General features: G+C 41.7%; 1 protein-coding gene across 1 annotated transcript in view; it reads right to left on the bottom strand.

The window, feature by feature from the left end:
* LOC134881281 (ryanodine receptor 3-like) overlaps positions 1 to 16,689 on the bottom strand; it is a 65,869-nt gene that overhangs the window by 31,402 nt on the left and 17,778 nt on the right. Inside the window, exons 19-38 of the mRNA XM_063908497.1 lie at positions 16,158 to 16,332; positions 15,615 to 15,823; positions 15,127 to 15,326; positions 14,702 to 14,768; positions 14,459 to 14,619; positions 14,182 to 14,347; positions 13,123 to 13,209; positions 12,500 to 12,726; positions 11,314 to 12,121; positions 10,733 to 10,933; positions 9,363 to 9,465; positions 8,672 to 8,803; positions 3,370 to 3,643; positions 3,072 to 3,186; positions 2,438 to 2,591; positions 1,512 to 1,615; positions 1,287 to 1,422; positions 871 to 1,057; positions 623 to 731; positions 420 to 540 (exon numbers count right to left, since the gene is read on the bottom strand). Coding sequence (XP_063764567.1) covers positions 420 to 540; positions 623 to 731; positions 871 to 1,057; positions 1,287 to 1,422; positions 1,512 to 1,615; positions 2,438 to 2,591; positions 3,072 to 3,186; positions 3,370 to 3,643; positions 8,672 to 8,803; positions 9,363 to 9,465; positions 10,733 to 10,933; positions 11,314 to 12,121; positions 12,500 to 12,726; positions 13,123 to 13,209; positions 14,182 to 14,347; positions 14,459 to 14,619; positions 14,702 to 14,768; positions 15,127 to 15,326; positions 15,615 to 15,823; positions 16,158 to 16,332 — 3,736 coding nt within the window. The remainder of the gene's footprint in view (positions 1 to 419; positions 541 to 622; positions 732 to 870; positions 1,058 to 1,286; positions 1,423 to 1,511; positions 1,616 to 2,437; positions 2,592 to 3,071; positions 3,187 to 3,369; positions 3,644 to 8,671; positions 8,804 to 9,362; positions 9,466 to 10,732; positions 10,934 to 11,313; positions 12,122 to 12,499; positions 12,727 to 13,122; positions 13,210 to 14,181; positions 14,348 to 14,458; positions 14,620 to 14,701; positions 14,769 to 15,126; positions 15,327 to 15,614; positions 15,824 to 16,157; positions 16,333 to 16,689) is intronic.

Raw genomic sequence — 16,689 nt, 5'->3', positions numbered from 1 at the left:
ATGGAAAGTCTTTTCTGTTTAGGAAAGCCATGTGTATTTATTAGGCGGCATGTAGCAGCATGTGAAGGAGAGTTTTTGGCTCCCTCTTGGCCTACTGACAGAGCTTGTGTGGCGTAATCTGGGCAGCAAACGTAGAAGCCGAATCATGCCATGCTTATGCAGATTAATCAATAGAGCAGACAGCTCGCTATTGAAATGATCAGGCTTACTCAGAGCTGTGAGAGTGTGCACTAAAGCGGTGTGCTGATTAAAAAGGCATGAGCGGTGAAATGTAATCAATAACCATCCGCCTTGCACTGAATGGGAAGACTTTTGTCAACCATTGTACCTCCGCTTATCTGGATTTCCTGAAGTAGCATGCACGGGAACAGGATGTGTCCTCTGATGGTGTTTGTATTAAGAGTGACCATGAACATTACCTTTGTTGGTGATTGGCATTTTGAGCGGTATGCTGATGATTCCCACAATGTCTTCAGTGGGCACTAGAGAGCGCAGGATGGCACGAATACGCAGAGCTTCACCTTTCCCCTTGTTGATAAGCTACAAAAGAGAGAATAAAGTAAAATAACAGGCATCTGTTGGAGAAAAGCGACAAATAAATTCATAATTAGTATGCACGTACATGCATCTCCGGTGCGCAGCGTCCCAACAGGTCGATGAGCGCAGAGTAGAAGGACATGATGGCATTGCCCATGTGTACCACCTCCTCCTCATCGTCACCATCAGCAGACCTAACAGTGAAACGGAGGAAGAACGTTTCTAAAGGGCATCACAGAAAAGATGCAAGCGAGGGGGATGAGCTTATCTTTTCCTCAGGATTGTAAATCCTCAGTATTGATTGAGAAGTTTTGCTTGATCTTTGCGGCTTACACGTCAGAGCTGACTCCATGGACAGAGCCCGGCAGGTCCAGCGCCGGCGTCTCAGAGATCTTGATGGCTTCCTTCATGGCAGCCAGCAGGCCGTTCCCCCCCTCCCCCCTCAGGGCGGGTCCAAAACACTCTGGGCGACGGATGAGCAGCTTGACTACAACGCTGGAGTTCTCCTCCACGCTTTCGCCTTGAACAGAGACATAAAATCATAGGAGCTTATACTGTACATAAAATAAAATACATTATTAATGTCTGCAAAAAAAATACATAAACACACCACTATCCCACAGATTAACCTTGAGCAGCTGAATTAAGGTTTTTCCAACTTGTGTCATGATAAAGAAAAATTATAATAATAAACAGAAAAGAGAGTGAAACAGAAAGAAAGAAAGGCCGGATCATAAATGCAGTCGTACCATTCACAAAGACAGCAAACCGCAGGAAGGAGAGGTAACGCTCCCCCTCAATTGGGTTCCAGCCGATGTCTGGATAACCTTTAGCCAAGAGTATTGGACAACTCTGGAGCCCACATCCTGCTAGGTAGTTAACCACCTAAAGGACATACATACCGTCAGATTAAGGACCAATCTATTCTTCCTAAGTTATTTTAAATTGGGTAATAAAAAAAGGGTCAGTCTTACCTTGTCCAGATCAGGCTCCTCTAGCGCCAGAGCAAGGCCGTTGTTGTCCATAACGGAGGAAGCAGCCACATCCAGAGGAGTGGAGCCCCTCATAGCCGGTGAAGCTACAATACAAAGCAGAAGCATCCAACTTCAGTATTTCATTGAAGTCCGTGTCTGTGTTTACATTTCAACCAACAGCAGGGGGTGGTGTTGTCACTGGTAGCGCCAGATGTGGGAGCATCTGGTTAACGTCAGTGTTAAAGGAAAGTGTCCTGTACCAATTTGCATTCAATATCTATATTATTTTTAAATATATTAGGTGAGGGGTCACTCAATATTCGGTGTTAATAGGAACCCGTTTATGTAGCACTATGAATACTATGACCTCATCTTCAATACTGTGGTTGTAGCTTTTTCAGAATTCAAAGTCCCATTAAACTCTATTCTTAGATTTCATTTTTATTTAGCTTTCTGACAGATAACTTGTTGTTACCTGTTTAATGAGCAGTCTGAAGTGTGTGTGTAAGACTGGGTGCATTAGGGGAGACACTCTCACCCCCAAGCGTGGAATCATCCATCTTCTAACAGAATTTGAGATGAGTCGCTCTTTTTGCTGCTGGATTCACAGCGCTCCGATTCACAATTACACACACGTTCTTCTAAGGTGCGAGGCTAATATATGTGAGCTCACAGGCGCAGCACATGTCCTATGATGGCAAAAGGGATGACTACAGTGTATCACACATATAAATGAGAGCACTGGCTGTTTTAGATTTAGTTTTCCTTCCTAGATTTGACTTACCACGCATGCTCCATCCATCTTCTCTAACAACATCCTTTAGCTAGCATGTCTAGTAAAATAATCTTGTTGCTCTGCATCAGTAATTATCTTGTTAATGATAGATATTACGCAGCTAAACAGAGATATAGACAGGAGTACAGACCTAGGCCCACACTGCTGTTTTCCAGCAGGTAGCTGAGGTGGTCGAACATGGCTTTCTGGTTTTGGCGGCTGATCCGGCAGAAGTAGCACAGGAAGCGACAGCAGCTGGCCACCATTTTGGGAAAAGCAATTTCCTGTGGAATAGCAGATAAAGACTAAGTAGGGTCAAAAATCAAGACAACTGAGATTACAAAAGCACACCAAATATAGATGTATTTACAGACCACATATTATCTTAATGTCTACACATTCCTAACAAAGTGTTTGGAGATTTATCCGGGATTGCCGAGTTTATTGTAATGACTTTCTCCAGGCTTGTTACAATAAAGTCCCCCCTGCATGTCTTTGTTCCTAATTAAAGTCTGAAAAGCCTTCACATATTGCCACACTCACTCTGCCCTCTCTGCCCCAATTACCTAACTCTAATGCTGTCAGCCTAAGGAGAGAGCCCACCTACTGGGACCCCATCTTTATTAATGCACAGTTACAAATCATAACACACCAAACAGTACTTAAACAGAAACTTTCTCAGTGAGAAGCATCACTCTTGGTGAGGGCGGTGCAGTGAACTCTGTGGGAGCCTCTTTAATGGCCTGTGGAGGAAGAGAGAAATATAGAGGTAGAAGTTGTTCAACCTGGGACTTGTGTCCTCCAAGCACATTGACCATGACCTCCATAACAGTCTCATGCATGCCCAGGATTCTCATCAGGTTGGGGTGCTGGTAGAATACTTTGTTGTTCATGATGTCACTGGAGAAGATATAAGACATAAAAGATAGATTACTTTAACTGAAAACATCAAGGCATTTTAGTAGTGCGACAAACTAGTTTAAACTTAAACTAGCAAAACCAGGAAAATGATGATGTATCCATAGTATAAAAGTTCAATTGTGATGCAATTAACAGAAGTACGGCTCCTCTAAATAAACTTACGCGAGGCCATCAATCATGAGCTTCTCCTCCTCTTTCCCCATGCGCACAGACAGCAGAGATCTGATTTGACCGAGGGCTGCCAAGAGGTTGATGGTGTCCTGGATGGAGGCAGCACTGATGGTGTAAGTCTTCCTCATGGCCCGGAGCAGCTCCCCGATGCTGTCGTACTGCCTCCTCAGCAGGCTGAACATCTTGCGGACCAGCTCTGAGTCCAGGATGTGACACTCCTGGGCCCAGCTGACCATCGTCTGAGAGATCAGCTCCTTCAGATTGGCTGGAAAGAAAAGGAATAACCATGAGTGATAGTTTTCTGAAAGTCACTTGCGATTAATATTATTTGCTAATAACAATTATATTAAACTAAATTGTTACACTGTGCCCCGGCCGTGGCGCAACTGGCTGGGGCCCCTGCACCGTACGCCGGCGACCCGGGTTCGATTCGACACTTTCCTGTCACTCTCTCCGATTAAAGGCAAAAGGCCCCAACATTTTTTTTTTAATTAAAAATTGTTGCACTGGCAAGAAACTGATTCAAAAAGAGAAGAATGGTTAAAAAGAGGTTGAGATTTCTTGGTTATTGGTCCATAAACGCTAAATATTGCACTACAAATGCAACTCAATGCCCTTTAACATCATGTTGTGTAATGTGTTAACCCTTGAACAATATTTATAAAATTAAAATGATTCCTGTCCCTTTATGTCTTTAAGTATAACAGCATTTTAAATAGTTAAAACAGCAGCAACATTTGTTCTAATGACAGTGGATCAGCTTTAAACACAAAAGTGACATATTAAGAGCTTTTTGAAAGTTATATGGTTAATGCGTTTTTAAAAAACAGTTTAAACGCATGATAACATTCAGCACATAGACGCTGCGCTTAGAAAGTCAATAAAAGCGGCTTCACTTTGTATGATAATGAGAAGCTGATATTTTTGTATCACAAAATAGTATACAATTTACATTTCCAATAAATGGCAGAGAACGTAATTGTGACTGATATAAGGTACATCCCTAAAGCTGAAATATTCTAAATTGTTTTGAAGAGCTGAGGTAACTGCGGAGCTTGATGATAATTCTCTGTGGGTTCATCAAAACAGATTAGCTCTCTCTCATTACACACAGTCATTTGAACAATGGTTAAACGGATATAGGGATTAGAACATTTTACATTTTGCATAGTTAAAATTGTGTTATAGTATTTTTCTACATTATGCTATTATGATTTAGGTGTGGATGACTGTAGATTTACTGTTTAAAAAGGGAATATGGGTTAACACAATACAGGCTCACTTTAAACAGTCAAAGGAGATTAGCCTTTAAATAGCATAGTAGCATAGCATAGCATGCTGTATTGTTTTATAATCTTAACTGCGTATCATTGGATTTAAGAGGAAAATATCATATTACCTTCCTTTCATTAACCGAGGTGACACTAAGGCACTAAACCACACCGTTCACACACACACACACACACACACACACACACACACACACACACACACACACACACACACACACACACACACACACACACACACACACACACACACACACACACACACACACACACACACACACACACACACACACACACACACACACACACACACACACACATATTAAAAAGGCCTCCACTTGACTGGGTGCAACCTTTTCCACACAAGCCATTTTTGACACTAAAACCCAACTCAAAGGCTGCATTCCCAAATTGGCTCTGTGATGCAAAGAAGACCTTGAGCACAGAACAAAAAGATACAGACAGCTCCTTCAAAGTCTTTTGCGTGGCTTGAGTCGAGCTAATAGGACTGCACACGTGTATCAACCACCTCTACAAGCCCCCAGCTTCTGAGGGAGAGGTAATCAGCTGTGTTTGCGAGCTCATTCATGAAAAGGCACATTTCCAGCGAAGCAGAGAGGAAGGCGGTCCTGTTATGCAACAAATAGGGAGGGGAAGTGGTATTAATAGTTCTGTGTAGTACGATATTGCTGCTTCTGTGGTCAAACTGAGATGTCTGTTTGGACAGCTCATATGTAGGTTACCCTTAAGGCTTCATTAAATCTGGATCAATAGGGTGTGTGGGTAAGGGTGCGCACATATATTTGCAAGTCTTTTCTTAAAGGAGAAAAATCATCAGTTTAGCACGTGGAACCATAAAAGATGGAGCCATTTATGCGCAATTGATTCCCTTAAAAGTATTGCAATTAGGTGATTGTGTTTTTAAGACCCCTGTTTCTGTGAGGCTGATTGGATCTGTCGGTCTATTTGACACAAGGCTGTCAATCACCGCAAGTGTCTGTGTGTGTGTTGTATGATGGGTGGGGAGCCAATACAATGTCATAGCCAACTTAAACCAATCCTCCCGGCGATGGGTGTCACAGAAAGTGCTAGCTTGCTCCAAAATGAGAAGCCACATTTCTTCCTCCCAGCCAAGATACTTCACCACACCCGGCTCCGGTTTTGTCACACCATTAAACATGCTCGCTCTTTCCGTCTCGGCCTGTTTTACACCCCCCCAGCACTTTGCCCTCTCTACACCTCAACTAACAAATCAGACTTGTGTTACATTGATGGAAGCCAGCATTTATTTTATGGCATAAGAGTTCACATAGATCCCTATGCTCCCACAACACACATTTCTTCAAGGCAAGCCATCACGTCTGAGCATTAAATGCTTCTGGTGGATAAACCATTCATCAGGGGAGGAAAATTACTTCTGCACCCCTCTTACTTCATCTCTATGAAATAATGGCCTATACGACAACGCCTTTTGTATCTCCAGGGTCTCGCTGTGCAAGAGGAGGAGTTATAGCTGTAGTATCAGCACAGAATATATCATGTCATTCTCAATCTGGCCATTCTACTGCCTCCTGGCTAACCATTTTCTTACATGAGATTTAATTTTAAAAATATAAGAGACCCATGAGCTCCTTACATTGCATACCAAAAAAAAACGCATCCAATTTCAAGAAAATGGATAAACCACAACCATTTCAACATGACGAAACATGCAATTTATACCAAACAAACCATTCATTTAATAAAACTTTTCCCATCATCCCCAGCTCTACTGCCTGTTGTGCTTAATGCCATAAAATACGATAGAATGGCAACATGTTAAACTAAGATGGTGAAAATGGTTAACATTCCTAATCATGTTAGCATTGTCAACATGAGCATGTTAGCATGCAAATGTTAGTATGTTGCTTAGAGTACAGCCTCTCAGAGCAGTTAAAACAAATGTTCCAACATTCAATGTTGTTGATACTAACAACGTAAAGAATTGGCAAGAGCAATCTTTGCTGAACAAATTGCAAATGAGTGAAAGGAGACAGAAGTTGTAAATGCTGTTTGAATTCAATTCTCATTGAGGGCATACAGGTTTGAAGGAGTAGGCTAAATTATCACTATACTGTAAATGCAGTGGGCTACAACATATTGAACCAGGAAAAAATAACCTTTCAATGCTTTTCATTACTCCTAAAAGGATATTAAGCTGGGTAGTAACCTGGGAAAAAACACTTAAGATAAGATAAGACAATCCGTCTGCTCTAAGTTTTCCACTCTCTCTCTCTCTCTCTCTTTGTTTTGTGATGCCTCCAGCTGTTAAAGAAGCAGATGTGAAGCTCCTGAATTGCAGCCGTCACCACAAACCAGCCATCTCATCAATCAGCACACACAGAACAGCCTCAGAGACCACCACCACCCAAAGCACTCTTTTAAGGAAAAATACACACTCCTCTATTTTCATACAGCCTGGTTCCTATGAGATCAGTGTGGTGGCCTTATGTGCTCCACTTCAGGGTCAAACCAAATCTCTGTTGGGAGATTGCCTTTCTGCATCAGGTAGCTATTTCTTCTCAAATAAAACGTATTGTTGCCGGGATCATTTCCAAGAATAGACAGGGATTGTATGGTGTTGTCACGATTCTTAAAACTAGTAAATATCCGTTTTGTAACTCTGTATTTGGGCAATTAAATTCAGATATGTTTAGTTTATTGCCAGAGTAGGGTAATTTTCAAGAAAGGTCATATTATAGAGAAGAATATCCGCCATTAATAGAGACAGATGGTAATAAAATAAACTCGAACTGTGAGGTTTAAATGGCACATTGTCTTCCTCATTAATGGTAAACAATACCAAATAAAATGTATTTTCTACAAGTTAGGTAATCATTTAAAATAAGCTACTTGATAGGTGGTCCCTTAAACACAGTGGCTCTTCTTGAGATAGAAAATTGGATACAACTGGTTCTGCATTCAGACTATTGTGGAGGCCCGGTGTTTGAGTGCAGTGATTGAAATCTTTTTTGTTCCTGTGTGTGTGCTCACAATTGTGTATTTCTTCGTATGCGTCTATGGGTTTAATCAAGTAAAGGATTTGCTTTTTAATCGCAGGCGTTTTCTCCTCTCATCGCTCCTCTGTCTTCTCCTGGAGCGGCTGACGGAAGATGCTCTTCACTCTGAAGCCTCTCTTCCACCCGGCTCCATATTACCATAATGAAATTGAAAAGAAATTGAAATGGAAATGACTGCCACCCGGTGACTCAGTCCATAACACCGGCAGATAAATAGAAGAAAGAGTGAGGGTGCTAGAGCTGCAGTTGGGAGGTCCTGCTTTTAATTCTCGCCTCTCTCTAAGTGAGGAACACAGACAGAGAGCTTGTACAAAAAGAAGTGAAAGAGACCATAAACAAGCAGAGTGGAGTGGAGTGGTGTATATGGATTATTGGTGTAAGAGCTGGTGCTTTCACAGGAAAGTAAAAGAAAAGTAACAGATGTTGCACAAGCAGTCTAGAAGCTGAAAAACTTCAATGTCAAGGGCACTTTTTTATTGACCATGTTTGACACTGCCCCGGTTTAGAGAAGCAGACAGGAGTAAGCATGCAAACTGATGTGTATGGGGGCCGCTTTTAGAAACCTAAAAGAAAGGGCCACATTGGTATGAGACTTCCACTATGTTTAGAATACAATACGCATCCTGACAGAGGACCACAAGCTGTTATCCAAGCTCTCTTCGAAGCTACCAGACTACATTCATAAAAACAGGCATTTTGAGTACCTCACACAGCCCCACTGAAAACAATCAAATGCATTCCTTTAACTGCTTACTGAGCCGTTTCAGTAGGTTGCTATGGTTACAATGCTACAATTGGAACAAAACTTTCTCTAATATGAATTTACATCAGTAATCAAATGCATACAGACAATAAGTTCATCCACATCTTCCTCCTCCAGTCCTGGGTACACTGGTGCAGTGTGAAGATGATTGCACTTTTATAAAGAAATAGAAACTTCCTCACATGGTGCGGCTTGCTGTTTCTCTGTGGGCTCCTCTGCCTTGTGAGACTGGCCTTTGATCTTGTTCACTAGCATCAGGAGGCGACCTTTGATCGATGTGTCTTGCTCGTATTCGTCTTCCTCCATAGGGATTCCTGCACAACACAGACAACAATGGCATACACAGTACATGGACTGAAAACACATCACAAAATATCTCTTCTCTTCCTGTGGGGTTAGCAGACATGTCATGTGTATGATGCATGGTAGTGGTTGTACGGTATGTCCTTTTCCTTAGCAATTTCAAGTTTTCTTTGCGTGTGTTTCAGGTGCCATGGAAGGATGGGACTATGTGGCATGACTGACAGTGCCATTAGATTGGTTGTACCATGGAGGGTTAGCCAATTCATTTATTTTTTTAAAACATCAAGATGTCAGAGCAGTGTGAGAGGCAGTAAACTATAGCTCTTGTGCCAGGAGACAGAGACCGATGCAGAGGAAAAAGAAAGCACAATGGCAGCTCAAGCAATTGATTGAAAATCACTACACGTTTTCAATAATTCCAAATCTATTTTGTTTTCAATCAACGCTGCTAGATCATGCTGCCTTTAGAAAATAACAGCAATAAATTCTACAATTAACTGAGGCAATATAAAATAACAGCATCCTGTAAATGCATGCAACATATTGAACATAATCAATAAAGCAGCTCACCACAGTGTAGCTGCAGCTGGTTGTGAAAATCATACAACTGTTCTTGGATGCCTGATGGACACGGACAGTCCTCGCCCATACTGAAGGTCAGCAGCATGTTGATCTTAGGAATGGACATGTAATAATCAGACACTTACAGTAACAATGCCTGCTAGTTAGGTTTTAAAATATATGAACATTATGTGTTCTCATTCACAGGAGGAAAAAAAACAGCCCAAGAGGCGAATTCTCCCTCAGCACTGACAGGCCAAAGGTCACTATGACAAGTCATTAAAGTGGCTGTGAAGTTCTCAACTCCATCTCCAGCTGTTACCCCAAAGGGGTGCCGCATGTGTGTGTGTGCTCACACTCACTGCAGCAATGACACTACAGAGAAGACCGATGAATTTGCCTCGAGGCTTTTTGTTCAGCACACACAAAAGAGAGTGCTTGCAACATTTTGGAGCAAGGAACAGAACTCATTCACTCTTGAGGCCAAAGTGAGGCAATTTTTACAAAACAAAAACTGAAAAGGGAAACTGATGGGGGGACAGAAATTAGCCATGTATGTGGAAAATTACAGAAATGATGTAACAGCTCCGTCTGAATTATCCAGTTTAATGCATCATTAGAAGCAGTGAGCCTGCAGGCTTTCTTTGCGGTCAGTTATGATAGATTCATGTGAGCTTTGCTGTACGATTCATCAGCTCTATATGATGCACAGTTCCTTCCATTTACCCTCTGTGGCTGATTTTCACCAAAAGGTCAAATAAGCATTAATAAGGTTACATGGCAGACACGCGAGAGTCATCAGAATTTCACAAATGAAGGTGAGCATAAAGCATAAAGATGTCACAACAGTACAGTATGTGAAAAGAGGTGCATATTAACTTATGTGGAGTGCCTGTCTATAGCAGTCTTACTTAAGAGTTAATGTTAAAGAAAAAGATTTTAAAAAATGTTAAAAAAAGATGGAAAAGATTTTAAAGTGGAAAATGTGTAACTTGTAAAATAGTTTTTACAACAGTGAACAGGTACAGTAAGTAGTTTGAATGCAGTTTCCCTTTGTCATTTGTGAGCATAGATTACTCGTTATGACATCAGTACCCGGACCCTAATAAAGAACTAAACTAAAACCTCTAAAAAATGTAAAAATAAAAGTCAATATAATAAAATGCAATAAGCAAAACACTGTAAACTATCCAGAAGTGGTGAGTTGCACAGTTTAGGGCCATGAAAACTTGCTAAGACACAGGGAACTGAGAAGACAATTTTGGTAGATAGAAGACAATTAGATTGTGACTTGAAACGGAGTTAATTTGTTCAGCTTTGTTAAATCAGTGTTTCTAATTGATTTTTCTCCTCAGCAGTAGACTATGGCCTCCTCTCACCTGCTCTTGAGGCGGCGATCTAAACTCTTTGGTCTTCTTAGCAGTGACAGCAGCGGACATGTTGAGGGCCAGCATCAGCTCGTTGTAGCGAAACTTCTGGTTGTACTGCAGCTTGGAGACAAAGCTGTCGGAGAAAGACACGATGGCCTCGATGCGATGCTTCAGCTCGCAGTCGCAGAAATAGTGAAGCAGCTCACACATCTGGGGATCAGACAAGGGGTGGAGACGTACAACAAATAACGTTGCATCACTATTGCGCTCCTAGATACAGCTGTTACGAGCAGGTCTGTTAGGAATACAAACAAACAGCCATATGGCGTTACACCCTCCCACTTATTAAAGAGACATTTAAGAGATCATTTGTTTCAAACAAGTCTTTTCATATGTGACTGACTTCTGAATAGGTCTATTACAGTGGCGCGGTTATGGAGCATGTTATTGAAAGTGCAGCTGTGTTAGTCTTTAGGAGTGAATTTGCACTTGTAGATGTTCATTGATTTTACATATTTTGCAGATTTACTTTCAGCTGTTTACATTAAGGTTTACCACATATAAGATGATTTTATATGTGCTTTTATCACCTGTCGCTTGACAGGCTCAGGCAGCCTCTTCTCCAGCAGTCCTTTCATTGGCTGTTTGGCCTCTTTGGCGGCCTCCTCTTCTCCAGCTTCCACTGCCTTGTCCTCCGCCCCTTTAAGACCTTCTTTGTCCGTGGCCCCCGTGACCCCCTCGTCACGTGTCTCTCTGAAAACATTTGGGTCAATGAGCAGCAAGATCTTATGGACGTCCTCGCTACCTAGCACCCCCATCGTCAGCAAGGTGCTGATAAGTTTCAGGATTGGCACAAACTGGTACTCCACCCCTCCTCCAACAGGGTCTCTGATATGGTGGCCGCCGCCCTGAACGGCCTCCGTCAACATTGAAATTGATTTCTCCTTCAATGCGTCCAAGGGGATTTGGGGGCTAAAGAGATGTTGTTCCCGTTTGGTACTGATGAAACAAGGCGGAGCAAAGTTGAGGCGGGGTTTGAGCGAGGTGCTGAGCCCCACCCCTGGCGGGAGGTGCTTTTTGGAAGCATTGGAGAAGAGTCGGATGGAGCGCGTCTCAGCCGTGACGGGGATAATGAACTCGTCCTTCATCATGAGTCGAGCCTCCTTCGCTGTCTCCAGGTGGATGCTGATCAGGACATTGTAGAAGCCTTCACGTAACATTCCGGACAGGTACTGGTTGTCGATGGTGTACAAGAGCTGTGATTGGTCCAGGTGGCTGCAGAGGGCGTGGGCCACACGGGTGTTGCCCAGAGCGCAGAGGGCACAGTAGAGCTTCAGGGTGTGGTAGTGGAACTTCCTCATGTCCTCCTGCTCAGACAGCTCCATGATGTCGACACACCTTTTAAACAAAAAACAAGTATATTTACAGGCTAAAAACTGTAGGGTTGTAACACTGGATAAAAATGTATTTCAAAGGTTCGCTCTTGAGATGTTGACCTCAGTTAGAGCTGTTTTTATATTACTTGTTTTATGAGAAAGCAAATGCATCTGTTGGCATGGTTACCTAATATTGATGTAAAAATGAATGTGCACAGAATATATTTTAATTGACCATAAAGCTTTGCAAAAGAATGATTATAACTTTAAAAAATATTATGCGTGGGTTTTAAGAAGACCTTTTTCAGCACAGTAAGTGAATGAGGATCAATGTCCTTTGAAGCCAAACTAAGACCCACTGAGTAGATTGCTCATATAAGCGTAAAGATATGTACTGCACCTGTTCTCCTCAGGTATATGAACGGCCAACATCTGCAGGGGCTCCACACACTGGACCACCCAGCCATGTCTCTCATTGACCCGGGCTGTTTCCACCTTGAGGAAGGTGTTGGGCATGCGGCTCCACAGCACGGCATTGATCGTCTGCACATCTAAACGGGGTGGACACTGGGGCACTGGGTTCTTGTGTTCACTCTTAAAGATGGCAGATGACAGGGGCATGGCATTCTGAGGAGGGCAAACAAACTTGGAGTGATTAAAGCGATATTCCTGTGTGCCGATTTTATTTTCTCCTCCAAACAACTGAGACAAGAACACATCCGGTTGGAGGTGCAGACATAAGCATGTTAAAAGTTTAGCCTAGTGGACCTAGCTGGAGGGGGTGTAGCTGCATAATTATGTGTGTGGGCTGCATCTCTGAACACAGAGTGAGGTAGCATAAGGTTCAATGAACAGGAGCATGCTCTGACAGGTAAAAATCTTATTTCCTGAACCTACACCGCATTTGTAGGATTTGGGATTCTTTCTTTGCATTGATATGTTATTGTAGACATCTGAAAGTTGATGTAGGGTTAGGGTTAGGGTTAGGGTTATGTCTGTTAAGGAACAATTAGGGGACTCCACCTTTATTTTAGACAGCTCAAACTGGAAGAGGTTAGGGCTGGTGGGTCGCACAAACACAGCGGGAAAAAGCTTGGTGTTTGGTTCCACCTGGAGCAGAGAAAAGAGAAAGATGTTATTAAAAGGTCCAAACAGTAAAAGCTTAAAAAGCAGCATGACTTGCGGAAAGCAGCTTAATGATCCGTCATGAAATGTGTGTGCATGACTGTCGGAGAGTGTCAGCTGGCAGGATGACTCAACGCCGGGTAAAGCCCTATATAGTTTCAGTGACGCAGGACATAAGAAGATTATGCCCTCCAAAAGGTTCTTTAAGATTTACATTTTTTGAAGTGAACAATACAGACGTCAGGAAATTATGCAAAGACAGAAGACACGTTAATCTCAAGGGCAACGGGATAAACTGCACACTGATAGAAAGTAGTGTGGATTGACAGGAAGTGATGTGACGTACAGGTGGATGGACACTCTCCTGAATAGAGCGGAAAGGCCAACTCAAAAGTAAGCTATTTCTGCAGCAGCACTGCTCTGTCTTACCTACACTAAGAACATGCCACAAAAAAGTCCAAGACCTTAAAAAAGGGTTCAGTTGAATGCTTCTCATTTAGATTATTGTAAACAGGAACTACTTTAAAAAAACAATATTTGTACAACTGCAACCAGTTCAGTACCAGGAGATGAAAGTACAGTACTTAGGTACCTATACTTTACTTTAGTGCTGCCATGTGTGTTACTTCATACTTCTTCTGCACTACATTTCTGAGGCAAATACTTTTATTTGATAACTTGAATTATTTAATAGAATTAACTAACATATTTTGCCCGAAGATGTAAAAAGTAATTCAAATTGTAGATGTAATTATATTACAACATGTGACGAACCCATAATTGCATCATTATTATCATATGTTTTATTTTGCAAAATAGAAACCTTTTACTTTAGATTTTTTTTATGTAGATACTTTATACTTGGAAGTTAAGAGTTTGAATGGATGTTTTTTACGTGAAACAGAGTATTTCTACTTTTACACTTTAGTAAACCAACTGAATACTTCTTCCACATACCTGGTAGGACGTGGTTATCTCCTTGCCGTTGACGGTGAATGTCACCAGGCCGGTGGCGAGGTCTATGAGACAGCCAATCTCCAGGTCAACGTTGGTGCGACTGGAGGCGTGGGCAGCGTTTGTCACATCTCCACACCAAATGATGTAGCAGTTACTCCTCTTCACACTATGAGAGTAAGAATTTCTGTCATTGATGTTATCTTGACACAGTTCATTTCCATCTAAAAAAGGTAGCAGTTAAAATGTAAGAGAAGTTGGTTTCCTTAAAAAAACTCACCTTTCATGAACTCGTCCTCTCTCGTCACCCAGGGTTACAGTGACCGAACGATTTTTACTGAGGTTGAAGTTGTTGCTATAGTAATGGTAGTCGGGGGTAACCCATCCAACCCACACTCCGGCAGGGTCTTGACCAGCGAAGACCCTCACTGAGTGGTAGTACTGTGTTGAAAATCAAGATTTAGCCAACGGTGTAGTTGTTGCAATAAATACGTTATACGAAGTTTAATAAGTTATTGAATACCATAGTGATGCTGCTGTAGTCCACTCGTCTGCTCTCATCACTGTGCCGCACTGACCTTAGAGGATATCTGTCAGAAACGGCATTAAACAGGGGATTAACAAACCAGCTGACGGATATTTTAGTCTTCATTTTTAAATTGGCTAATGTGCAGTGTATAGTTTAAATTAATGATTACTTTAAGTGTCAATTATTGTCTTGAAGAATTGATAAGGTGTCTATGAAATGTCAGAAAAATGTCGATTAGTCCTTAATTACATATACTGTATGGCATCAAATGTGTTGCTTTATTCAATTAACTCAAAGAAACCACAACATTTGTATGAGATTGTCAATAATCTACAAAGCGGATCAGCAAATAAGAATGGTAGGTATGATGTTTTGGAATTGTTTGCAGTATGAAGTCAATTCATGATTGTTTTGAGTACCTGTGTTTGACTTTAAGAGTGTCGTCTTCATGGATCCCGTTCATGTCAACAACAGGACTGGTTTTGAAGATGGAGTGGAACTCTACAGGCATGCTGAGGCGGCAAAACACCATGTCTGCGTTGCTGTTCTGGGTGCCGAATGTCTTGTGGGTGACCTTGAGACACGGGGGGCTGTCGATGGTGCCGTCAATCCTGGTCACCTGCAAACAGTTTCAATGATCAAAGTAGTTAGATCAAATGAAAACACAAATTTGGCAAAATATTAATAAAAAACCTAATTCTATATTCTCTGCACATCTTCACGAGATAACACTTAAACTAAAGATATACTAAAATATTACTTAACTGTCATAAAAAGTGCATTTCTGATACAAGAAATAAAAAACAAAACAAATATTATTGAAAAATCCCGCAAACACGAAATGAACTTTGCTTAATTCTATCACAAGAGTTGTGATTTTGATGAATAAATATGCTTTTGTTCTTACTGCTATGTGGTTGTGGTCCTTCGGCACATTGACGAAAGTAGGCAGACGCTTGCTGAACCACATGGTGACCTCTCGGTTCATGTTGACCGCAAAGGGTTCGAATCCCTCCTGAAGGCCGCACATGGTGTAGTACCTGAAGGTGCTGGCATCTTTCCCCAGATTCATGCGGCCCACCTGAGCCAGGCCGAGGCTGCACACTGGAATAAACCCTGAAGGAGAGCCAGAGGAGGTAAAGTAAAGGAGCGAGAAAATAAATAGCCTCTAAGAACACCCACAGCAGGAGGGGAGGGAAAATCAATCCAGCTTTTGCAAAAAGGCAATTTACAAGTGTCACATTAAATAAGGGTGATTTTGTTACAGGGAGTCACTTATTTTTCACTTATATCCCCAGCATGGTCATTCTAGGTTAATGCTTCTTGCTCTGCATGTGAAGGCTTTATTAAAAGATGATTGGCCAACAACTCCTTATCAGCCTGACACTCCCTGACCTTCTTTAACTGGCTCATGTTACCACACATCTTATCCTCATGTAAACTTTCTCACCATCCTCAGTTTCAAAGTCGGTGAAGCAGAGTTCAGAGCCCTTGCTGGTGATGAGGATCTCTCCATTCAGGGTGAAGATCATAGACTTGTCCTCCATGTTGATCATACAGCCCACGATGTCCCCAGCATGCCAGCAACGGCCGAACAAACGACTGCCCATGTTCAAGCAGTGACCCTGTACAGAAATTATAGAAACGTAAAATAAGCGGCAAATCACAGCAGACTTGTTACAAGAAAGGTCTAAAGTCCTTTGTTTTCAAGCAAGTCGTTTATTTTTTCTGTTTTTGGGGGTGTAAGATATTTGGACTTTTATCTGTACAATATAAATGAAATAAAACGGTGGACAGAAAGTAATTGCTAGCTATTTCAAAAAGCATTAAGGTAAATAACCTTGTAAAATTGCTCTAATTAGTTTTATATAATAATAAAGTGATAATCTTTGGGGTTTGGACTGACCTACAAGACATTTAAAGACATCACCTTGGACTTTGAGGAGCTGGGATAGATTATTTTCAAATAATAATTAAAGAAA

This window comes from Eleginops maclovinus, chromosome 19 (genome assembly GCF_036324505.1).
Source record: "Eleginops maclovinus isolate JMC-PN-2008 ecotype Puerto Natales chromosome 19, JC_Emac_rtc_rv5, whole genome shotgun sequence".
NCBI lineage: Eukaryota > Metazoa > Chordata > Actinopteri > Perciformes > Eleginopidae > Eleginops > Eleginops maclovinus.
The sequence above is the reverse complement of the archived record's forward strand: the minus strand, read 5'-3'. Positions and strand labels throughout refer to the sequence as shown.